This window comes from Solea senegalensis, linkage group LG18, assembly GCF_019176455.1.
Source record: "Solea senegalensis isolate Sse05_10M linkage group LG18, IFAPA_SoseM_1, whole genome shotgun sequence".
Classification (NCBI taxonomy): Eukaryota; Metazoa; Chordata; class Actinopteri; order Pleuronectiformes; family Soleidae; genus Solea; species Solea senegalensis.
This window is the reverse complement of record NC_058041.1, coordinates 1,871,163-1,895,675: the sequence shown is the minus strand read 5'-3', so window position 1 is coordinate 1,895,675 and position 24,513 is coordinate 1,871,163. Positions and strand designations below refer to the sequence as shown.

The window sequence follows — 24,513 nt, the reverse complement described above, 5'->3', positions numbered from 1 at the left end:
TTATCCATCCTTGCTGCGCTGTTTTGTTACAATAAATGCACCTAAGCATATTTGGATCTCAGCGTATCTTTATCATAATCTACTATAGCGCGTTACAAATCTACGTACCTGAGAACCCAAACCTCATAGACTCTCAGCGGCTAAAAGGTTTGTGTTTGGAAGCCGCAACAACGCCGTAAGCCCTAAACACAAGTTTCACCTGTGAGCATGGTTTCAAATGATTCTTGATGTACTGAATTTAAAAAGGTACAACTGTCATTCATGGGAAACACTAGAGTTTTCATTCATTATTAGGTTAGTTTTTAATATCGGGGAGCAAAACATCTTACTGTCACTTTTACTTTTTTACACGTAGACATTTTCATTTGTACAAAAAAAACTGGATTCCACGGAACAACTCGGAATGCCACTCTAGACGTGGAAAATGACATATTTTATACAAATGAAAAAATAATAATGAAATGAAAAAGCCTTTAAGACATGCTACGATTAAAATGCAATAAAAACGGGCTTGCCTATTGATTCAAGTGAGATTTTACAGTAATGACATACTGTATGTTTGGTTACAACATAAAAAACAGTTCCTTAATAAGCTACTTATATCGTTGTATGTTTTTAAATATGGACAAAATATGTAACATCTCACAAAAAAGGTCTGTGCTTTTTTTTTTTTTTCTTCACAAAAGATTTAAGGTCACTGGATAAATATTTGTGAATCAAAGTTCTAAAAAACCTTCAAAGTCCCTCCTCCTTCACCAGGTACTCTGGCAGAGTCTGAAAGGCAGACACAGGTACAGGTACAGGAACCGTCAGGGGAATGGTGCTGGCTTCAACCGTGGAGGGGGAATCCTCGCTTGGTGGCGGAGGGGAAGGAAGTGGGTCTGTGTGAATAATGTGTAGGTCACTGATGTGTTGGGCGGGTTGTGAAGCATCTCCGTGAGTCCGTAAGTGCTTGCGAAGGTAGGCAGCAAACAGAAAGGCTTTGCCACAGTGGGAACAGCTGTGTGGTTTATTGGTGGAGTGGATCTTCTGGTGTTTACGTAGTCCAGATTTGTTGAGGAAGCCTTTGCCACAGCTCGTGCAGACGTGAGGCCTCGGTTTGGGATGCTGCTTCTCGTGCTCCTGTAAATCTGCCAGCTGTGCAAACTCTGCCTGGCAGGTTTCGCAGACGTGCGAGCACAGCGGCACAAGTTTGGTAACAGTCGGAGCGGTGGCGTCCATGGAGTGAAGACTTTCATGGGTCTGAACTTCATCCCAGGTTCCAAATGTAGCATCACAATGTGTACAAGAGAACTGAGGGAGAGTTGTGTGGGTTGTAAAGCCTGAAGCAGATCCTACTTCTGTCTCCTGTTGTTGTTGTTGTTGTTGCTGCTGCTGCTGCTGCTGCTCAGTCTGTTCAGCTAGGTGAGTTTTCTCATGTTTGCGCAGGCTGGAGGACACAACAAATGACTTCTGACACTCCTTACATTTGAAAGGCCTTTCTCCGGAGTGCACACGCCGGTGCTTGTTGAGACTGGAGCGCTCTGCAAATGACTTGTCACACTCGGTGCAAGAAAAAGGCTTGAGTCCTGTGTGGACAAGCATGTGGCGCCGCAAATCCCAAGACGCCACAAAGGCCTTGTCACAGCTCTGGCACTTGTAAGGCCGCTCTCCAGAGTGAACACGTTCATGCACAGCCAGATCAGCCGGCTGCCGGAACCTTTTGGCGCACTTATCGCAGGGATAGGGCTTGAAACCCAAGTGTGCTCGCTGGTGGCGACGGAAACTGGACGGGTCAGAAAACATCTTGCCACACTGTGGACAGAGGAAGGGCTTCTCGCCAGAGTGAGTGCGGAGATGAGGCTGGTAGGAGGAAAGCTGGGTGAAGCATTTGCCACACTGCTCACACTGATACGGTTTATTCTGGGAGTGAATACGCTGATGACAGGCCAGAGAGGAGGAGCGAGAGAAGGCTTTTCCACAGTCAGAGCACAGGTATGGCTTTTCTCCAGTGTGGGAGCGCTCGTGGTTTTTCAGATCCTTAAACTCTGTGTACGTTTTCCCACACTTGTCACAGGCATATGGCCGATGGCCCTGGTGGTTCCTCCTATGTTTTCGGAACACAGAGGGATCGGCAAAACTCTTACCACACTCAGCGCAGAAGTATGGCTTTTCTCCAGTGTGAGAGCGCATGTGCACCTTCAGTTTGGAGAGGGTGGGGTAGCTCTTAGAGCACTGACGACAACAGTAAGGACGGTCTCCACTGTGTTGTGTCATATGGATCCTCAGGCATATCGCCTGCATGAAGGCCTTCCCACACTCTGTGCATATGAACGGTTTCTCCCCAGTGTGAGAGCGGCTATGGTTGCGTAGCTCCGTGGGGGTCTTGTAAGCCTTGTGACAGTTGGGACACTGAAAGGGGCGCTGGGACGAGTGAGTGCGCTCATGCTTCGAGAGCTGAGCCTTGCTGGTGAAGGTTTTGGTACAATGAGAGCAGGTGTGTTGCTGCTGATGGTCCGTCGCATGTGCCGCAAGCTCATGTCTCTGCAGAGCTGATCGAATCCTGAAAGCCTTTGGGCATGTAGAGCATTTAAAGGGAGCTTTGGCTTTTGGAGGCCTTCCTCGACCACGTTTCTTCACAGGCTGGTCCTCTGACTCTGCCTCATCTTCCAGGCTCTCTTTATCCTGTTTTATCTGCTCTGCAGGAGGTGGGCTGCCAGGCTGAGGAGAGGCCATCTTTATCTCTGCAAAAGTGTTAGATATAAAAAAGAGACTTTGTAATAATAATGTAACTAGACATCATTGGCAGTTTAAAGTTGTGAAGGAACAATTGTTCCTCAGACATCAAGAACAAAATCCTTTACGAGATGTGACTCAGACAAACAGCTCGTTGGTGACATTTGCTGATGCTGGAAGAAAGATGCAGTTTAATCACATAATAACAGAAATATGTGGGTGTGCATTCCGTCACAAAATGGCTGGCATTAGGACCTCAGGGACAATAAGCTAACCTCTTTGATGCCAGAGGAAGTTGGCGATGCTGTGACTGAGATCAGAGTGTATGTATGTGTGTGTGTGTGTGGGAGACCGACATGTGGCCGACATGAGATGAGGCTCAAAGATCACAAGTCACCGCGGTGGAGTTGACAGCAGGACGCATATGTACGCATCTATCGCATTTTGTTAGCATGATTGCTAAACATTACAGACTCAAAATGGCTGGCTTTAGGACCGGTCGGTTGCACCAAAGTGCTCGACAGTGTCACATCATCACCACACGGGCTGCATTTCTATATTTACAATAGTCCATGCGTCGCATGTACGTACGAGCAACAGCGGCGTTTCTTACCTGAAACACATTAGTCGTTGTTCGGTAATGTCTGGAAAACTGTCCGGTACACGGCTGCGTTTACTGAGAGACGCGGTGACTGGCTGCAGGATGGGGGACGGCGTTAGGACCATAATGACGAACGCCCTCGGCTAGCCAAGTGTGCGGCATTTTAATGCGTTTAAGGGTAAAAATGATAAAATGATACACCTTTCTATTGTATTGGTGAAAGCACGACACGTTAATGAAGTTAACTGATGTCCTGTCGCAGTGGAAACTTGCGTGTCACGGTGAAGCGGATATAATCTTCAAATAGTTCAATAGCAGGGGAAGCTACAAGTGCTAGCTCTGGGAAGTTGATGTGCTTTCGGTATCTGTGTGGTGAAAAGCTGAGGCAGAATGGTGACATTAACATTTAACGTCTTGGTTTTTATTTGAGTATAATGTTAGCGTTCTGATTGCTGTTATGCATTTTGTATTTGCTCAACTTTTTAGTCCCACTTGGTTACTTTAGAGAGGGAAGCATTTCTCTGCTGCACATTTCCTGTTTCCTAGCAACAAGAGCAATGTGGAATCGGGGATGGAAGAAAAAAAAAGACAATTGGGGATAGGAGGCTGGCCTTTTACGTAAATATTATGTTTTTATAGTAATGAATGAAACGTATATCATCGGATGCAAGCGTTACATTGGTTCCGCTACAGGTATTTAACATGACCCGTTTGTTAATGCTGTGATCCCGTGTTTAATTCGGCTTCTTGGTTTTTGGTGCAATGTTTGTTTAGCTAGCCGTGGTGATAGCTGGTGGCACGCTAACGTTAGCTCCGTCCTAATTGAAATTCATTTCACCGCAAGTTGTCTTTGTTTTCTCGTCTAACTTTGTGTGGACAAGTGTGCTAATGCAGACGTGTTTATAACGTCGGGGAATGCGGTTATACATTCAGACGCTTTAAACGTACAAAATAGGCGTTGGTCTCCCTGTTTATTGACATAGCTACTGTCACTGCTGTTAGCCTGGTTGTGTGGAGAATGTAGCATGATACCCGAGGCTGTTTCACAGTTTCGAAGTAACTGCGGCTAACCGCCAGCTGTGAAGAGTAATAATTGTAAAATGTGTATTGCCACAGTTGGTCTGATACATGTGTAAGGAAGGGGTAATTCGTCCGTTTGTGTTGACTGGATACAGTTACAGAAAGTATATGGTACCGTGGATCAGTTTTTCCTAAACATCATGTCATTAGTGTACAATAAAATGTTTTTGCCTTTTATAACTCCCATATATGTAACCCTTAATATTATTTCAAATATATTGTTTCATTTCAAAAGACCTGTGCTCTTACAGTGTAGTAGAAAGTTATATCATACCCTCACATAACGTTTTCAATTTATACCCAGGATACTTGTGCAAGTTAATCTTAAATAATGCATTTTATCCCACTAGGATTTGCTTGTGTTTATTGTCTTTTTTTCCAAAAGTTACCTAATCTGTACCCCTGATTTTCAACACAACTTTTCTTAGACCCTCAAATTAGCAGCTCTGAAGTATTGAAGTATTGAAGTAATACTGAAGTATTTTTTTATCCAAAAATTATTTCAATTCTGAAATTGTGTTGAATCACAAATCGGTTTCTAATCGAATCGCAACCCAAGGATTCGAATCGTGACATTCTGAAAGATTCATACTTATTCACACTGCTAAATACTAGAACGTGTTCAATAAACAAGTCACAACTCCATTTTATGGACGTTTTATTGATAACATGAACGCACACAGATGTATGAATGATCAATGAATCACAACCTAATATTATGCAGATGTTTTAAAAACATGTTCTCAGAAATGTTAAATAGAAGGCTGTACACAATCTACATCTCCCCTAAAAAAAGGTGAAAATTCCTGCAACCCATGTCTGGTCCCGAGCCCAGTCTTTTGGAATGCCTGTTACAAATTGTCTGTAGATGCCTGTAATGTATATCTGACTCATGTGTTTTACGTTCGTAATGCATTAACCACATTCCTAACTGTCATATCTTTTCTCCTCAACAGCTACATTTGCCTGCTTCTTCTAATCGTATAGATCTGGCTCTCAACATCCTCTGCTGTCCTACCTGCATAGACTTCACTTGGACCTAACTTCACTTGACTTTTTTTTTGTCAAGAAAGGCATCTAATGCATTTCCCACCTTCACACTTCATCGCACTGTGTCTGGTACACTTAATTTTATTCAAACATTGTAATGGCAGTGCAAGACCCTGGCAGAATGACAGGTTTCCCCTGCAAAGAGTGTGGCATGGTATATCCCAATATGCCTAGTCTGCTTGAGCATATGGACGGCCACCTTCAAGAAGAGGAGGAGCGTAAATTTAAATGTGATGAATGTGGACGTGGCTATAGACATGCTGGTAGCCTGGCTAACCACAAAAAGACACACGAAGTTGGTTCTTTTCAATGTGACATATGTGGTAAAGAAAACTCTAATGCTTTGTCACTGAAGAGCCACCTCCGCAGCCACACATCACGGAAAAAGTACTCATGTACAGAATGTGGGAAAGGTTTTCGTCTGGCAACACAGCTGGCAACGCATGAGAGGGCTCATCTTACCAGGCGAGCAAAGGGCCCTTCATATAGAAAGCTAGATATGGAAGATTCCACTGATGAACAACTTGATAAAATTGAAAATGATCACCCTCACAATCTTAGGAAGCGTCCATCCAGTGTCAGGATTTCTACAGAAAATAGTCCCGTTAAGGACACGGCCGAGGTTTATAATTTGCAAGCGGAGTCCTCTGATGATGCAGGAAATCGACCTTTCAGATGTGACTTGTGTGACAAATCATACATACATCTTCGAAGCCTAAGCAATCATAAAAAGACTCATCAGGTGGGGAAGTTTGAGTGCACAGTCTGTTTCAAACAGTTCAATAACATGGCTGCCCTCTATAGTCACCAGAGAACCCACAAGGGAAGAAGTGGGACAGACACTGGTTCTGTGGGTGTGTCATACACAGGCACACCACAAGGCCAATTTTCACCTCAGAGCCAGGATGCTCCAGTAAATTTCTGCCACTTATGTCAGGTACATTTCCCCAGTGATGAGGAATTCCAAGAACACATCCAAATGCATAACTCTTCTTCTGTGTCATTCAGACTGCAAGATACCTTGTCAGACAACCCTACTGTATCATATGACAACAGCATTGCGTCGCCTGAGTCCAACTTTTATGCATCTCCAGTCAATAATATTCCTTCAGTATCCTCAATGGATAATGGCGGTTTTGATCACTCACAGGAGCAGATAATAAGCAATGGTCGTGAGTACTCGGACTGCTCCAATAATCAAACTCCATCTTCCAGTAGCACTCAGGGAGAACCCCCAATCATTGACCCAAGCATTCTCGATCCTGTTCTGATGCACACACGCAACACTGACAGTGCAACCGAAATGGAGGAGTCTTTAACTGATTCTGATGAGCGTCCTTTCAAGTGTGAAACCTGTGGTAAGAGCTACCGCCACTCCGGGAGCCTCATTAATCACAAAAGGTCACATCAGGTTGGCATTTACCAGTGTTCCATATGCAGAAAGAATTATCCTCACCTAGCTGCCCTCAAAAGTCATCTTCGTCTCCACAAATCTCAGCCGTCATCTTTTAGCCTCGATGCTGAGGGGGACTGGCTCTCCACAGAGCCGTTGACTCTGGATAACCAGCAGGCCTGCTTCTCCTCACATGAGGTGGACAGCATTCAGCCCATGCTTGGTCTTGATCAGAGGAATGGAGTTGACCACAGCAACGTGTCGTTGTACCATGAGCAATTTAATCAGGACTTTTCCCAAGATATGACTGTGCGTCTACCTCACAATGAACACCTGATGCAGAGGCACATGTGTGCTGACTGTGGTGAGACATTTGCCGATATTGCAGGGATTAGGTCTCACAGTTGTCCCCTGCTGCAGCAGCAACACAACGCTACTAGCAGTGAATATGAGAGTCATGTAAACTTCCAGGATAGTAACAGTCACTATTCCATTGGTAATCCAGAGACTAATGTAGATTTTCAAGGTCTAAATGGTGGCCATGACCAAAGTTACTTAGATCAAAATTTCCATGAAAATGTGAGCAGTTGTCCGATAAATGGCGGAGGAGCAGGTGATGACACAGAAGAGGAGGAGCAGGAGGAGGAGGAGGATGATGATGATGATGGAGAACTTTATCAATGCTCCATATGTGGAAACAGCTACACCAGCATGAGGGCTCTCAGGAGCCATCTTCGAGGGCACACACAGTCCCATGGGACTCCTGCAAGCTCAGGGCCTTCATCCATGTCCTCGCATGAAGAAGCGAAGGATGAAGAGTTGGGAGAGATGATGATCTGTAGTACCTGTGGGGAAAGTTTTGCTAATAGGCAGGACTTGATTGCCCATCAGCTTCTTCACAACAAAGACCTGGTAGACAATGTTAGTGATTTACAAATGAACCACAACAATGTGTCTGAAGGCACGGAGGAAGCGCAGAGCATCATCTGTGGCAGCTGTGGAGTTTTCTGTACCAGCTATCATCATCTTCAGAACCATGGGTGCACGACTCAGAGGAAAGACGAGTCAACAAATTGTGAAGAGGGTATTATGGCAAAAGACGTCGACCAGTATGAAGATACGAGTGGCGTTAAAGAAACAGGTGATACTGAAGATCGCCAGTACAAGTGTGATCAGTGTGGTCGGTCATACAGACACGCCGGCTCCCTCCTTAACCACAAAAAGTCCCACAAAACTGGAGTATTCAGATGCCTTGTTTGCCAGAAACGTTTCTACAACTTGTTGGCCTTGAAAAACCATCAGAGGTCCCACTTTGATATTAAGAGGTTAGTTTCTAGACTCTTTTTTTTTTATTTTTCTTTTTTTTAAACATGGTTAATTATTATATTTGTTCCTCATGTTACAAATTGTCAAAGTCTGTTCGTGACTCTACTTTTTGTGTAGGCAGTTAGTTCCCTGTACTGCCAACACATAATTAAATACTGATGCCTTCTCTATTCCCACAGGCATACTTGCCAAGAGTGTGGGAAAGCCTTCAAAATCCAGAAGCAGCTATTGAACCACCTGAGGAGGCACAAGGAGAACCAGGCCAAAATCCAGGAACTTAACAACCAGATCCAGGCCCTCATGCAGATGAATGGGACCAGGTCAGATGGAGGAATGCAGCCCTTAACTTCAAATTCCAATCAGGCTTTAACTCCTACTCGCAGCTGCAAGCAGCAACCTGAAGAAGAAAGTGCTGAAACAAACAAGACTTTAGTCAAATCAGAAGACACCGATGACCAACGGCCATTTGCTTGTGATCAGTGTGGTCGTACATATCGCCACGCAGGAAGTCTGGTCAACCACAGAAACTCCCATAAGACAGGTGAATATTACTGTTCTGTTTGTAACAACTCTTACTCCAATAAGCTCGCAATGAAAAACCACATGCGCACCCACTTTGCATATAAAAAACACTTGTGCCAAAAGTGTGGAAAAGGCTTTAGGGGGAAGAAGCAGCTATTAGCTCACGTCTGTTCAACCCTCAGAAAGGATGGGGCCAGAGGAAGGAGAGGACTAAGATCTAAAGCCCTTAAGTGTAAGGAATGTAAAAAGGGCTTTATATCTATGAGCCAACTGACAACCCACACGTGCATTAGACCTTCAGGTGGAAGTGACACCCAAACAAACGTGTCTCAAAACAAAGAGGAGCGTCCTTTCAAATGCAACATCTGCAATCGCAGCTACCGCCACGCCGGCTCACTCCTGAACCACAAAAACACCCACAAGACAGGACACTTCAGTTGTACCTTCTGCTCTAAACCATTCACCAACCCCATGGCTCTACGCAATCACACACGCATCCACACGCAGAAGAAAAAGTTTGTGTGTCTCACTTGTGGAAAGGCCTTCCGCCTCGCCAGTATCCTGCACAACCACCAGAGGGTCCACAACCGGGTGGCAAGTCACTTCAGCTGCCCTGCCTGTGGAAAGTGTTTCCAGGGGCGGTCTGGTCTGAAGAGGCATCGCTGCCACAGAGGTCGGGGAAGCTCGACAAGAACTGGAGTCCAGCAAACGGAGAGAGGAGACAAGTGCTTTATGTGAGTTTCTGTCTTCTTTCGTGAGCTGATTCTTGTTGTCTTGTTGTATTTAGTTTGTTTAAACTGTCTTGACAATACTGATAAGATAAACATTTTGGGGTATATTATAGGGTTAATTGCATGTGTATACTTTGGGCTGACGAGTTATTAGAAGATATTGAAGTACATTTTTCCAATGATTAAATTCAAGTACTTGTCGAATATTATTGGGACCGCTTTTGTGATTGTGTATGAAACTGTCAAAATATTAACTACTACACTCTCATGCAAGAGTTAGAACTTTATGATGGGACGTGTTTGTGACGTTTACTATATGTATCACATTTTTAAAAAAATTGGCATAGATCATATACCAGTTAAAAATATAACACTTCAATTGTAACCTCTGTGATTTGCAAATTGCTTTGTCTCAAGTTGAAAATGATTAATGTTTAACCTCTTAATGTCAAAGTGGGACCTATGATTTTACAGTAATGGTAAAAAAACAAAAACAACATATTATTAATAAAACCCAGTAATTTGGTTGATATGATCTGTGTTGTAGTGTCTTATTAGGGACTGAACTTGAACATGTTCCTGCTGCAGGTGTGACCTGTGTGGGCGCTCCTACCGTCACGCTGGCTCCCTACTCAACCATAAAAAGACACACTCCGAAAACCTCCACCACTGTACCTTGTGTCTCCAGACATTTCCAGACTCTCTTGCTCTACAGATCCACTCTCAGATGAAGCGCCATTGCTGCCCCGAGTGCGGCAAGACCTTCTGTCTGGTGGCACACCTGCAGAGTCATATGGAGGTGCACTCAAAAGACCAAGCTGTAGAGTGCAGCCTCTGTCAGCAAAGCTTTCCCAACTCAGACAGTTACCAGCAGCACCACGAGATGCACCACGGCGAGCAGGCCCCCTATGAAGAGGAGGTGGAAGAACCCACAGATGATAAATTCAACTGGGACTCAGGAATAAATCAGAACATGGGCATGGACGGTGTGCACAAACAGGTTCCACCGCCTCTGTCTCATATTCCAGGAAACGTCACCGACCCACAGAAAGGTAACGACGCCGAGGAGAAGAGCCACGTCTGTGAGCACTGCGGCCGCACGTACCGCCACGCCGGCTCCCTGCTCAACCACAAGAACAGCCACAAGACGGGCTCCTTCTTCTGCTCCATCTGCCAGAAAGAGTTCACCAACCTGATGGCCCTCAAGAACCACCGCCGCATCCACACGGAGCCCAAGCGCTACCAGTGCTTAGAGTGTGGGAAGGCGTTCCGCGTGTCCACTCAGCTCATATGTCACCGGAGGATCCACACCAAAGAGAAGCCCTTCGCCTGCCTGCTGTGCGACAAGAGCTTTTCCAGCAAGTCCAACCTGCGGCACCATCAGAAGCTGCACCAGAACACGCAGACGTACGACTCCTGTCTTAGCTTGGACGCTGACACGTTTATGGACCTGGACATGGGCTCTTTCCTTTAAAGTAGTATTCTGTTATTTACAGTATCTGACTATCTGTAATTGTAAAACAGTAGTGTTTTCCCCCCGTTTCCACTACTGACTTACACTCTTACCTCCACAACAGTTTATTGGTCATCTTTTAATAAGGTTTGAAGTTTTTCCCCGGAGTATAGGGCAGGTGATGAATATGAACACGGCTCATTCTTTGATGACAAAAACAACAACAACCAAAGTGAGCGGAGAAGTGCAGCCCGAGTCCATGTAAGAGTATTAACACTGATTAACATGTTTCTGTAAGACTACGGTTCTAACAATGATCTCTTATCTCTAGCTATGTATAATTATGTCCATCGCCTCTGTAAGTTCCTTATTAGAACAAAATTATACAAACTATATTTATCTTTCTTTTGCTTTGCAGATGTGACTTTCGAAGGAAAGTTATTAAGTCAAAAAACCTCTGGGTGTGACCTAAGGTCAGTGGCAAAGTGATTTTCTGAAATTATATTACTACGTAAATAGTCATACTGCCTAATGATATTCACCTAGAGTGACGTTGTATGCTAAGAAAAAAAAAATGTATTTATTAATTTATTCCTGTTATTTTTATGTCCATATTTTAATAGAAGCCCTTTTTATGAATGTTGTACAAAGAAACGATCTTATTAGAATCCCGCGTAGTGTGTGAGGGACTTCCATCAGTCGATTTCTAACTCGGTAGTTTGCGACAGGCAGGGATGAATGAGCCAAGGATGGCGCGCGTCATTGGCGCCGCTCAGGGTCAACCTTCAAAAGGAACATACCTGATGTGTAAAACATGGTTTCCTTTTCTTTGTTTTAGTTGTGCCATATAATTGACATATAGTCACTGCTGCACATGCAGTGCGTGCGTCAGTTATGTAGACAAGCCAGTGCCTAAACTGTAAACTGACTGTAGCATTTCAATGTAAACAAACCTCCTCCTCTTCTTACTGTACCTGTTATACTGTAAAACACCATGGTCGGTCGTTTCTTTTTTTTTTTGCTTTTGTTCTGAACATTTTCAGTCACAAACGTTTAAAAATATATCCAGCAGTTCACAACAAAAATCATGTCTTTGTCTTTCCATTTACAAGTGCTGCGTGTGAGTCCAGGAGAATAATGAGGCATTTGTACTTTCAAACAAATACAGTATGTGGCCTAATTTCTGCTAAGCACAAACATTACTGCCAACACACCAGATCTTTTGTAGACTCACGATAATCCAGTTACATCGTTTGTGTCAAAGTTCGTGAACGTTTCCCCTGTGACTTTTATTCTGTTTTTGGCGAAAGTTATGTATACACTTTTCCTAGATTTCCGTACATATATGTATATATATATATATATATATATATATATATATAATGCTATATAATAATGTGTATATATATATACATACAAAAAATTAAGTAATTGACAATATTAATATATTTAGATTAATACCAACAATGCTGTTATTTTTTATGCCCAAGTTTTTTTATATATATATATATATATATATATATATATATATATATATATATATATATATACACACATACATACATACATACATACATATATATATATATATATACGGAAATCTAGGAAAAGTGTATACACGGCTTTTTTAATTTTAATATAACGATCTAACATGATGGATATGTTACATTTCATGTTTGTTTGTTTGGCACTGGTAAGAAGTATGAAATACCTCATGGAGAGCCCTGCCTACCTAGTTCTGCTATTTTAATGCCTCATGCAGCGTAACTGTAGGGAATACACTGTAACCACACAAACTCAGATAGTCACCAGTTGTAGGATCATGGAATCAACAATAGCACCAATTCTTAAGGTTTCACTAGTTTTGCAGAACGTGGTGTTGCCATAACTATGTTGTCACTCTGCTGTTACCTTGGTATATATTTGCACACGTCTAGCGGAGAGACGCTCGCAGCCTAAGGAGGTCAGGAGGTCAATATTGCAGCCGGAACGCTGTCGTTTGTGCGATAGTTCACCTCAGCTCATTTTTTGCAGGTCGTAACATTTTTAAGCAATATGCTGAAAGGATTGTTTCAGTGCATGAACTTTGACTATTTCCCGCTCGTCTTCGCTTGGACTCGATATTCCGACGTTAGCCTCGGAAGATTCTTGCCGTCAGTCACATGATCATGTTATTTAAGAGCGTTTGTGTATTAACTGTAATGATTTAGACGATAACTCTTAATATTTTTTTCCTATGCCATGGTAGCCTACATGTTAAAAGGACAAATACATATTTCAGTTAAAACTGTAAACTGACTTTATTTTTGTACAGTGTTGGATCTCCTTGTTTTCCGTGGCACTTGTAACACATTCACTCGTCACGGTCACAGACTGGTATTTGTGGTGTGTGAGCGTTAAATCTCAGAGCTCTCTGTAAATATTAGTACAAAAGTATCTAATTTCTCTGTACATTTAAAGTAAAAATGTAAAACTAGATTAGCTATTGTGTAATTAAAAAAAACAACAAAAAACAACCCATATTCTGATTAATTGGATATTCAGTGCTCAAAAAACATGTCTGCTCAGTATTTAATTCATATTTATATAACTATTTTGTCACCGAGAAGTGTAGATTTTTACTTCTTTGTTAGACCTTAGGGTAGGATATCAGCAAATTATTGACAAAACAGTAGTTGACATTAATTAAATCACATGGAAAATAAAAATGTGTTTGCTGTTTTTGTCCATGTTCATCCAGCGTAAGAGTCATTGACACACCTTTGGGGGTTTTATTATTTTAAACTGTCAGTTTTATTGTGAAAATACTTTTGGTACACAAAGCACTTGATAAGATTGCAGTAAGTAAAAGAAGCCAGTGCATGTACAGTATATACAGTTAGACATAGAAAGCATTAGAAAAAGAGCAGAAAGCGTTAGTTATTGCTCAGTAACCTCGATGTCTGGCCTATCTTCACTGGAGTCCCTTTTTAAAAAAAATGTGCTTGTCCCCTGCAGCTGTGGCAACACAAACACTGCAAGTTACTTACAAATAAATAATATAAACATATTTGAAAAAGAAAAAAAGACATGAAGTCATCTGTATTTCTATGTGAGGCCTTAATTTTGTTTCCAGAGGGCGACCGTTTACCCACAAGCAGACAGATCCAAGTCAAGACCTGAAACCTTTGTCAGTGACAAAATATCACAAGAATTCTTAAGTAACCACACGCTGCATGATGGTCTGTAGATTAGAGATTAAAAAACACACATTTTTTACTATAAAAAAAGTGGAAAACAATCCTGCCCACCATGTTCTCACTGGTTACAGCGGCCACAAAATTACTAACAGACATCTAAACATGATTCCTCCTTGTTTTTTTTCCGTTTTTTTTTTTTGCCTTGTTGCAGATCTGAAATCGACTGACGAGTCAGAGTCAGCGAGCGTCGTGATAGCGCAGCACCACCTGAAACACTGTAGGTGTCATTCTTTCTTTTCTTTTTGTGTCGCTACAGTGCATTCTCAACAACATTCCCACATGTGTTAGCAGTGTGGGATTGTGTGTCTAGTGTTGCAAGCATCCTGTCCTGCAGACTGTAACGTGTACGCAGGGCTCGTACTCGTGAAAAACATCTGCTTAAATCATCTAAAACATTAACACAGGAAACACAATATTGTCATGACCTGCAATAAAGGGTGTGTGTGTTGGTCTCAGTAGACCCAGTAACAGTGCACAAGCACAGTCTGCTCCCTTTATCAACATCTCTATCACTGAGTGTTAGACTAGAGACAGAACGCGTCCATGGAGGTACTGACAGGGACACGGGCTAAGAAAACATTTCACCTAACAATAGCTACATTCAAATGGCCTTAATGTGCCTTACAGTATGTCTTACTCCATGCATTTTATATCTAAGAGGCTCTTGTGGTGAATAACCAGCGGAGAGAACCTCGTCTAACCCTGCAGAATAGCAGGGGATCACGCTGCAGCCCAGCAGGCAGCAGTAGCTGTGTTACATTCATTGGATTCCTGCTCGAAAAACAGCACAATACAAAACAGGAGCGCGGATTGTAGTTTAGTCGGAAATTTGAATCTAACATCTATGATTCCACAAAGGTCGTCCAGATCAAAATCTCTTCTTTTTTACATGGAATACAAAAGGCACACAAAGTCTGAAGATGCTACCACTCGAGTATAATGTTGTTGCTATTCTTACAGAGGTGTGAGAGTTGCTCGCGGTACTGCATGTGCCCTGCGGTCAGCATGGGACCTTACACTGCGTGTAAGTGTGAGAACTGAGCACATCTCTTCACTTGTTACAGTCTAATAAATAAAATAAAAAATGTGGTCTGATTCTGGTCAGGAGATACTCTGCAGTCGCTCGGAGTACACACTTCATGGTCCAGAGGTTTGCTGCGTCCAGCTCTGAGCCAGTCACTGCTTGTTTCTGTCACATCTGTTTCCAGAGGAGGATGAGGCTGCGGAGGGCACGGCGACAACCATTCAGGTCACTTTAACATTCATGTCATGTTAAAAAATATACAACATTTACGAGGCATTAACTGTAAGTGAGGTCTGAGGAAACATGTTAAAGTTAAGGGTCCAGTGTCAGTCCTTAGAGAGGGTTTATTGGCAGAATTTTGCTTTTTGTAGCCATGTTTCTACAGTGCATTTCACCGTGTGAAGCAGCAGCTTACGACAAACAAACAATGGCAGCTTTTCTGGTTTTCAAAGGCCACTGTAGTTCTCTTCACTTGGGAAAGGGCGGGACAAGTGAGTCTTCTCTTAGGTTCAATCTGCAGTCTCACCATTAGATGTCACAATTTCTTATACATGAGACCTTTAAGTTGTTTCCAAAAAAAAAAGAAGAAGTAAAAGTTAGCCTTGATAATAAAAATGTCCTCAAAGTAAATTGAAATTATGAGATAAAAAGCCATCATTTCGACTTTGAGGATATTTTTATTATCAAGGCTAAGTTTTACCTCTTTTTTTTATGGCGGAAATGGGCTTCCATACAAAGCAGTAGTGAAAGAACGCAAAAAGTGAATCCTAATTAGGATTTGAAGCGGCAATGCTCTAGTTACAAGCCCAATTCCTTTCCTCTTGGCCATGTGCTGCCTGTAATCTGTCGCCACCTACAGATTATGTTTTTTCTATTTTCAAAATTCATATTTTTGCCTTTTTCAACCTCTCTAAGACACTTTCTGCACAGCAAAGAACAAAAGAGATACCTACTGAAATGTTTAAGCTTGATAAAGTGGCCCTGCAGTTTCTTCAATGGGTTCTGTAAAAGAGAAAAAACACACATGTTCATTTCCTGTGTTGTTTTCTTGTTTACTTGAAACGCACAACTCGTCTCTAAGCACAAGTGAACAAACAATGAGTTACTTTCTGTGCCAGTTGCAAAAGCTGCAAAAGGCTTCATCGCAAAAAAGGGGGGAACAGCACAATGTGTGCTCATGTTTGCTTTGCAATAGGGACAATAAAAAGAGGCTTTTCGAGGCTTGCGCAACCCCAAAATAATCTTTGTCATCATTAACTCGTCCCTGTTAGCCTTGAACGTTGTGTACCGCTTTACATTTGCACATCCTGGTGTGTCCCATGATTCCATGGTCAAAAAATGTGTTTGACAAATCCAAACACCTGTAAAACAAATCCAGTGTTTTCTAAATATCCGGGGGGAAAAAAGTGAACTCTTTTGGCACGGACCACTTAAAATACTACTTTATCACTTCCTGTTGCTGTAAAGGAGGCCGTGTTTGATCGTACAAGTGGTTTTGTTTAACAAGAGGAACTACAATAACTGTCCAATGCACTTATTCTTGATTTGGGACCACATTTTGAGACTCTTACCACGTAGAGGTCGCGTGTGTGACGTGCGCCGATGCACCATGACCCCGATGAGCAACGCCGCGCCGACCAACACGACGGCCAGCACTGAGAAGCTGGCGATGGCCGCGAGTTTCCACATGTCGTGCGAGTCGTCCACAGGTTTACCTAGCCATGAAGCGAAAAACAAAAAGTTGAAGCTCGAACTGCAACGCGACACGCGGGAACGCAGAGGAGTTGAAGAGGCTGAGGCGGTGCCTTACATGTGTTGCACGACGGGGTCTTTGGGTACTGCTTGCACGATGAACACGGCACACAAACGTCCAAGTCCGAGTTCCAGAACTCTGAATTGCCACACAGACCTGCACAGAATCATCAAAGATAAATCATTAGCTTTCAGGGAAACAGTTAGTCACAGCTGGGCCCGGGAGTGTCTTGTGATTCCTTCTCAGGGATTTCATCTTTCCCTCATTTATGGAGTATTTTTAAGGTGTTGAAGCCAGTCTCTGAGAGCGGTGCGAGTGTGTTAGAAAACATTAGTCATAATCCCCATAACGCCGTAACAAAATAAAGTACAAATGAAATAATCTGTTGACTCGCAGGAGAAGCACAGCTGGAATCAGTTATTGCAGCTGTGACCTGCAGCAGGACACAGGAGGAACTCTGTGGCTTTCTTCTTCTTATGAAATGAAACCGGGAAATTCCTTTGGGTCAGACTGCTGATGCAACCAAAGTGCTCGAGAGAAGAATTACTCAGTAATTTTTTGGGCACATGAGTGGTGTACAGGCGGTGTGTGAAGAGCAAGATGTGTTTTCACCAAGTGCTTCCTGTGAATTGTTTTGCTTCTGGGTATGTGTGCGCGGCTTCCAGAGAATGAACCAACGTGTCTGTGAGAAAGAGGTTGGCGGCTTCGCTCGCACACAGAAAAAAAGAAAAAACGTCCGTGTCTCTGAACACAATGGAAAAGCTGCTGCTTGTGTGTCTATGGCAGCTGGACAATGAAAACGGTGCACTTCCACCCTGATGAAGAAGCCTGAAGCTGATGTGATACGGTTTAAAGAAGGGCTTTGCTGTTTTAATGCTGTGCGGTTTGACATCCTGGGTTTGGTTAAGATTGGAGGAATGCACTAATACCCCAAGGTCATAGTAGTGAGGATTGTGACATCGAGCTGAAAAACAAACCTCTGAAGAACAACATTACAACACAAAGTCAGCACAACAACGAAGACTGAAACAATACGAGGCACGAACACATTACAGATAATGTGACACGGAAACAGTCTGCAGATATTTCACAGATAAAACGGGGACATTCTTTTCCCTCCTCAGTGCCACACATGTATTTTGCATGAACTGCTTCTTTTGTGGACACCACAGTAAAAGAGAGCCATGCTGAGACTAAATCAAGCCATTGCCTTGTGGTGACTTCTCTCCGTCTTTTTTTTTGTTTTTTTTAACTGGCCCTTTTAATCATCCCAAGCAAGAAAGCAATACCAAAACTATCAGAGAGGGGAGTTTGACGTAAAACAAAAGTGGTCAGATGCATGTGTGGGATGCTGCGGCTGCTTTCATGACAACAGCAGCAGTTAATGAACGTTGTGGAGTTGACGAGGCAACGGCGTCTTTCTTTGTTCGGTGTCAGTTTTCAGGACGAGCACAGGGAGACGGTGATTGATTGAAGGCAAATGGTTTAACTTTTTTTTAGTAGTGTAACAGTTGTGTTGTCAGTCGGCATGGAAACGTGTATTCCCTTATTGTTACTGCGACTATTAATGACACATTTTAAAGATACAAAACAAGTAGGAACAAATTGTTCTACTCCAACAACGACTTTACATTACATTACAACATTACAACAACGACTTGATTTATGATCACCGTTGGAGTAGCAAGTCTTTAGTTTGTGTTTCAGTGTGTTTGCAGAATTTATGACATTCAAAAGATTCCTTGAATGCCTCTCGAAGCTGCTCCTCAACACGCACTAGATCCCTGCATTTACCAGGTTCTTTGAATGCATCTCATTACCGGCTCCCATTAGCTTGAAGCGCTGTGAACCCTGCGTTTCTTACACTAGCTCTCACTAGCTCTGGACTTTAGAACATTCGACAACAAAAGCAGAATCATAAACCAATAACACTGAGAACCACTGGTTGAATCGTGTGTTTTAAAAGCCTAAAAACTTAACTTTTAACATTACTGTACCCGTCATAACATGGTATTAGTATGCTAATCATTTTGTAATACCAAATTATTTTCCAACTTGGTAATAACTTGAAGATAATATTACAGTTATTAAATAAAACATTACATTACTACAATAACTTATAATGAATGTTAGACCATCACATGAACATGTTTGTGAATAAAAATCAGTAATTGCCAAAATATGAAGTTCAAAAACGTTATTACCAAGTTATTATTTGGTGAATATGGTACTAGTACAATAATATTACTTCCTTATCACAACATCTTTACAATACTATTACCATGTTGTCACTGTAAAGTAATATTCTGGGAAAGTACAAGCATAAATGCACATTTTAATCACCACAGATATTCAGGGTATCATCTGGACGCCTAAAATGTGAAAAATGTGGATATACAGTATAGATAACAGGAAGTGAACTCATGAAAGAAGACATTGTGTTGCATCATGGGAAATGATGAATAGGAGCTCAAAGTCAGAATACTTGTGCCTGCCCCATTCCTACATTTCAATTATTCTCTTGGTTGATGGACGCTGAGCAAGAGCCTGTGGGTCAAAAAAAAGACCAAATACATATTTCACTTTCAACAAAATGCTCACGAGGCTGCGCTGCATTACATTCAGGTTTCCAGTTACACATAAACCATGACAACCAGTCAGCACAGGTCACTGTTAACCAGCTACAGCCACAAAAAGGCACCTGCTGAAGAAGTCATGTTTGAGACATTTTGACCTGCAGGTCTCTGGTAATGATGCAGCCACATGCTCAGGCCCTCGGAGGCTCTCGTGTCTCCCACAGCCAACCCCGCCTCCAGCGCTGTACTGACGCATTTTATAGCTGTGGTCACAGCAAAAATGTGTCACTGTTTCTTCCGAGCCAGATGGTTGCAGCCAAGCTGTAAGTCCAGCTGGACTCGCGCTCAACGGTTCAAGAAGTCACTGAAAGGGAACTGAACCTTGACTCTCGTTTGACCTCGATCCAAAAAAAAAACCCCAACCACATCAGAGCCGTGCAGCTCTTTGTGTTGACGTCACACAAATCCGACCGGAGACTGGTGAACATTTCATGTTGAACCTGAGCTAAAAAAAAGTAAAACAAAGATCCTGTCGTAGCTGTTTCATGTATGTTTGAAAAATGAGGAGGCTGCATGCAACCACACAATTACACACTCAGTGGCCACTTTATTAGGCACACTTGCTAATCAAATATCTAATCATTTGCAACTCAAACCATGAATCAAACATCAGAACAGGGAGGGAAGCTGATATAAGTGACTTTTAGTCAGATATTGGAAACAGGAAAATGTCAAAATCACACAGTTTATTTCTCCTTTAATGGAGTAGAATATTAGTTACCGCATTATGGTAAATACTCAGTATATGTATATATATACTGAGTATAAGGGGTGTGTCAAAACATCAGTTTGTTGATATATATTGTTGTCCTTCCTCAGGCAATACGACAGTCGTTAAGGTGGGTCTATATTTTAATTAACAAATGAAGGTGCTCGAAAGTAAACGGTCCCTGCCAGTTTTCACTCGCCGGGCGTACTTGATGTCTCCTCACACAGAAAAGCTACCTGTCAAAACCATGTATCGCGTATCATATTGTGAAGTATCTACACATATATATACACTTTACTTTACTAATCACTCAAAGCCGTTTTATACTAAAGTTTTGCACATTCACACGTTCATACAGCAGGTCTAACACACAGACAGCACATGCCCAGGGACACATCTGAGCTGAGCCGGGGGAATCAAACCCTCCATCTTCCTGTGAGCCACTACCACTGAGCCATCGGCGCCCCCAAATGATCAGTATGTGATTTAAAATGACTGTGTAATGGCTTGTTCTCATCTGCCTGGTTGGTGGTGACGCGGTTGTGAGCTGGTGGAGATTGTTCCTTATACACGTGTCAATGAGTGATATCCAGGCACTGCTTCACTTGAATTAACCATTTAATGGAGGTTGTGTTTACAACAATAATCTATGAGACTGTTAGAGAGGTAAAGAATAGAAAAATGCCTGTGTCTGATACTGATTACAGTGACTCCTAATCCGTGCCCATATAACTTTACTCTTCTTCTCCATGGGGCCACATGTGGGAGCTTAAAGATAAGGCGACCACTGACCCTGAACAGACAAGAAAACAAACGACTCCTCCTGGCTGCATGTGTTTTGTAGTTTAAAAGTTTGTAATGTAATGTACACATACTTTGTTGTTGTACTTTACCTTTTTATTTGTATTTCTAGCAACTTGGACTTTTACGTTTCCTCTAACTATCTTTGTTACTCGTTACTACCAAAAAAAATCAGAAGAATAAGAAGCGTTACACACGCACTGCAACATGGGGTTAAGCGTCTTTGCTCAAGGACACACGTAGACTAGCAGAGCCAGGAATTTAACCCACAACCTTCCAGTTGAACGACAACTCGCCCTACCACTGATCTACCGTGGCTCAATCCTCATTTTTTAATACTTTTACTTCTCAAACTTAAGTACGTTTTATACCAGAAAATGACTTTTGACATTTAAGTACGGTACATGTCATATACTTTAAGACTTTTACTTAAGTAATCTTATAAAAAAGTGACTTCAACTTCTACCAAAGTCATTTTCTGCTAAGATACTTTTACGTACTTTATACAAAACTAGCGACCCTAAACAGACAAGAATACTCAAACTAATAACGAGAAAATAAGTGACTCCTCCGGACTTGTTATGGCTCGTGTGCTTCGTAGTTTCAAAGACGAAAAACGACTGTTTCGGTATGGATAGATACTCAAGGTTGAAGAAAATGGTCTCGGACCATCTCGTGTGACATATGGTGCTAATCCTCTGGGATTTTCACCCACAACCATCTCTGGGATTTACAAGGAACGGCCTGGAAATGGGAAAATATCCAGTTGTCTGTGTGAAGATGCCAAGAGATCAGAGGCCACACTGGTTTGAAGGCACGCAGAACACCATCTCTCAACAATGTTGAAGCAGATGGGCCCCAGCAGCAGAAGACCTTGCCGGATGCCCCCTCCCTCCAGTGCATTAGGTTTCCTGTGTGTACCTAATAAAGTGGCCAGTGGATGTATGTTCCCAGCTATGCGTGTAAAAGTCACGAGCCAAGTTTCTAGATTGCATTACCATGAGACCATGACAAATATCGTGACAAAGAGTGTTCTGGGGTGTGGGGGGGTGATGTGTTTGCTGTGTTTTGTCATGATTGTGGAAAAGGGGGGAGTGGGTGGACCATGCAACAGCTGATGTCCAGATGTAGAGGTGGTTTCACACACAGGGATCAGCATTAAACTTGCTTTGAGTTTACTCTGCTGGACCGAAACATAAAACAACTTAAATGTGTGAGAAAATTATCCCAATCCATGTCATTGTTGCATTTTTTTTACGTCCTCGGTGCAAATCAGAACCTGTTGTTCTCCACTTGGGATTTCATCCAAGCTTCAGGGGGCTGCGGAAACAAAAAGTCAAAAAAAGCCTCCTTTTGTGTGCGCGTGTTTGTGCAAGATAGTAGGAAATTACGCACATTACTGTGCAAACTGGACACAGGCGGTGAAGGCTTTCCATGTGGTCAGTCCTTCTCACCCAGACCGGAGGCACCCAGGGATGGATGCGGTGAAATAAGGCGATAGGAATGCGGAACCGGTGAGAAATGCAGCTGGCTAAGGAAGCAGAGCCACTATCTGACTCCATTATTGGGAGAGGAGACCACCACACTCTCATTCATGTTCACCGCAAACAAAGACCGACGCTTACTGACACCAAACTGAGCCACACGGAGAAACAAAAAGTCAACCTTTCACCGCGTCAAGACACAAAACATCACAGCGTCATGCGTTACTTCAATTAAAGACTTTCTTACTTACTTTTCTGTGCGCTCACGGCGTGGAAATGTGTCACGGCCGCTATAATAAGTCCGCAGAGCGCGCAGAGAGCGTCAGAAGCCATGGTGTGTGTGCAGGATAAACGCTGCTCGCTGTCGGCTACACGATTCCCGAAAGTTCATCTGATTAACAATCCGCGCTGGTTTTCAGCATGGAAAAGCGAGCATCAGAGTGAGTCACCCACAGGAGTCTGCGCCTTGTTTTAATAGTGCGCACACACCCACGCTAACAGTTCAACTCCTATGAGTCATTTCCTATGTACTGTAACTGCTCGGATTCTCTGTGCGCACTCCCCGGACTCACAGGAAACTCCACTGGCACACAGCGAGGTTTCATTTGTTTCACTCTAAGTGAAAGTTTCACGCACAAACCACCTCAGACACCTTTGGCAACTTTCAATACAGAATATTTCATCATATTTGTACAGCCACGCCCTTTAAGCCCCCACCACTTTTTTCACTTTAAAGCAGCGAGGACTGGAGCGTAGTCTGGACTTAATAGTGTTCTCATTGTTATTACCACGCCTGTCGACGTCATTCCGTCCTCTGTGCCAAAAAACACAAGTCTCTGGCAGCAGGACTCTGGTCCCATGCAAACACGCACACACACACACAGTGAGACAGGGAACAGCAAGTGAGGCAAAAACAGATGACACTCACTAGGAAAAACTTTCTTCTCAAGCAGTTTAAAGTCTGCACAAAGTTAAGGTTAGATTAAATAACTTGTATTCACTGTAGTTCAGTCAATTCCGCAGACTGAGTCGAGGCAGTTTTTCTCTTCTTCTCTTTTCGAGGTCACCAAATAAATGTGAGGAATTTTTCCCAGACTTTTACTTAAAGGTCCAGTGTGTAACTTTGAGGAGGGTTTTCACGCCAAAATGTAAAAACATAAGTTTGTCTGCAAAGGTGATACTTGAGTACAAGTACAAGAATCTTTCCAGAAAATTAATTTGGGAGAAGTTGAAGTCACTTTTTTTGATAATATTACTTAAGTAAAATCTTAAGGTATATGACATTTACTGTACAAATGTACTTATTTATTTATTTGGGAAATGTAGTGGATTAAAAGTAAAAGTTGCTAGAAATATACAATCATCAGTATTTGTTATGTATTTGTAACAAAGAATTTGTACTTTGTTGCTTTTTATACAAACAAGCCGGGTACAGGCACAGTAAGCAACACTTACCTTCACCCAGCGTGGGTTTGAATCCCATCTTCGTTGAACATCCTTGCCGCAACCCCGTCAAAGTAAAGTATATATATATATATGTTCCATGCTACAAACGGATGGATCCGGTCCAGCCTACATCCAGGACATGATCAAAACCTACACCCCAGCCCGCCCACTCCGCTCTGCATCGACAAACCGGCTCGCTGCCCCCTCACTGAGAGGATCGCAGAGGCACTCGCAGAACTCGAGACTGTTCACTGTCCTCGCTCCCAAATGGTGGAACGATCTCCCCATCGACATCCGGACAGCGGAAAGTCTCCACATCTTCAGACGCCGACTAAAAACACATTTCTTCCGACTCTACCTCGACTAAGACGACGACAAAAAAAAAAAAATTGTATTGCACTTATGACTAGCACTTCTTAGTTTGTTCTACTTGAAGCTCTTACTTACTTCTAGCTCTTATTTGTACCCAAATGTTTAAATGCACTTTTGTAAGTCGCTTTGGATAAAAGCGTCTGCTAAATGACATGTAATGTAATGTAATGTATATGGT

The 24,513-nt window shown here is 42.6% G+C and overlaps 3 protein-coding genes across 6 annotated transcripts; 1 reads left to right on the top strand and 2 right to left on the bottom strand.

Annotated features, from left to right (window-relative positions):
- Window positions 1-283: 283 nt before the first annotated feature.
- Window positions 284-3,408, bottom strand: znf668 (zinc finger protein 668). Its single transcript, XM_044013978.1, has 2 exons — window positions 3,329-3,408; window positions 284-2,723 (listed from the first exon to the last, which is right to left on the bottom strand). The coding sequence occupies exon 2, from the start codon at window positions 2,713-2,715 to the stop codon at window positions 736-738; it is 1,980 nt and encodes a 659-aa protein (XP_043869913.1). The 5' UTR covers window positions 2,716-2,723; window positions 3,329-3,408; the 3' UTR covers window positions 284-735.
- znf646 (zinc finger protein 646) lies at window positions 3,016-11,956 on the top strand. Of its 4 annotated transcripts, none has more exons than XM_044013974.1 (4): window positions 3,016-3,141; window positions 5,353-8,164; window positions 8,345-9,421; window positions 10,007-11,956. In XM_044013974.1, the coding sequence occupies exons 2-4, from the start codon at window positions 5,544-5,546 to the stop codon at window positions 10,890-10,892; spliced, it is 4,584 nt and encodes a 1,527-aa protein (XP_043869909.1). In that variant the 5' UTR covers window positions 3,016-3,141; window positions 5,353-5,543; the 3' UTR covers window positions 10,893-11,956. The 4 variants fall into 4 exon arrangements, with proteins under 4 accessions (XP_043869909.1, XP_043869910.1, XP_043869908.1 ...); XM_044013975.1 differs by lacking the exon at window positions 3,016-3,141 and adding an exon at window positions 3,442-3,494; XM_044013973.1 differs by lacking the exon at window positions 3,016-3,141 and adding an exon at window positions 3,861-4,009.
- Window positions 11,957-13,640: 1,684 nt separating this feature from the next.
- Window positions 13,641-23,320, bottom strand: LOC122759628 (tumor necrosis factor receptor superfamily member 12A). The gene is made up of 5 exons (XM_044014585.1): window positions 22,769-23,320; window positions 16,945-17,043; window positions 16,706-16,849; window positions 16,088-16,136; window positions 13,641-15,330 (listed from the first exon to the last, which is right to left on the bottom strand). Exons 1-4 carry the CDS (start codon window positions 22,848-22,850, stop codon window positions 16,096-16,098), a joined length of 366 nt encoding a protein of 121 aa, XP_043870520.1. The 5' UTR covers window positions 22,851-23,320; the 3' UTR covers window positions 13,641-15,330; window positions 16,088-16,095.
- Between the last annotated feature and the right edge of the window lie 1,193 nt (window positions 23,321-24,513).

Bases quoted from the DNA above. Each gene is read 5' to 3' on its own strand.
- znf646 (XM_044013974.1), top strand. From the start codon at position 5,544: ATGGCAGTGCAAGACCCTGGCAGAATGACAGGTTTCCCCTGCAAAGAG. The intron at 8,165-8,344 runs GTTAGTTTCTAG...CTATTCCCACAG, and splicing joins TCCCACTTTGATATTAAGAG to GCATACTTGCCAAGAGTGTG. The intron at 9,422-10,006 runs GTGAGTTTCTGT...TTCCTGCTGCAG, and splicing joins AGAGGAGACAAGTGCTTTAT to GTGTGACCTGTGTGGGCGCT.
- LOC122759628 (XM_044014585.1), bottom strand. From the start codon at position 22,850: ATGGCTTCTGACGCTCTCTGCGCGCTCTGCGGACTTATTATAGCGGCC. The intron at 16,850-16,944 runs GTAAGGCACCGC...CTTCATGGCTAG, and splicing joins GACCCCGTCGTGCAACACAT to GTAAACCTGTGGACGACTCG. The intron at 16,137-16,705 runs GTAAGAGTCTCA...TCTCTTTTACAG, and splicing joins ACACACGCGACCTCTACGTG to AACCCATTGAAGAAACTGCA.
- znf668 (XM_044013978.1), bottom strand. From the start codon at position 2,715: ATGGCCTCTCCTCAGCCTGGCAGCCCACCTCCTGCAGAGCAGATAAAA.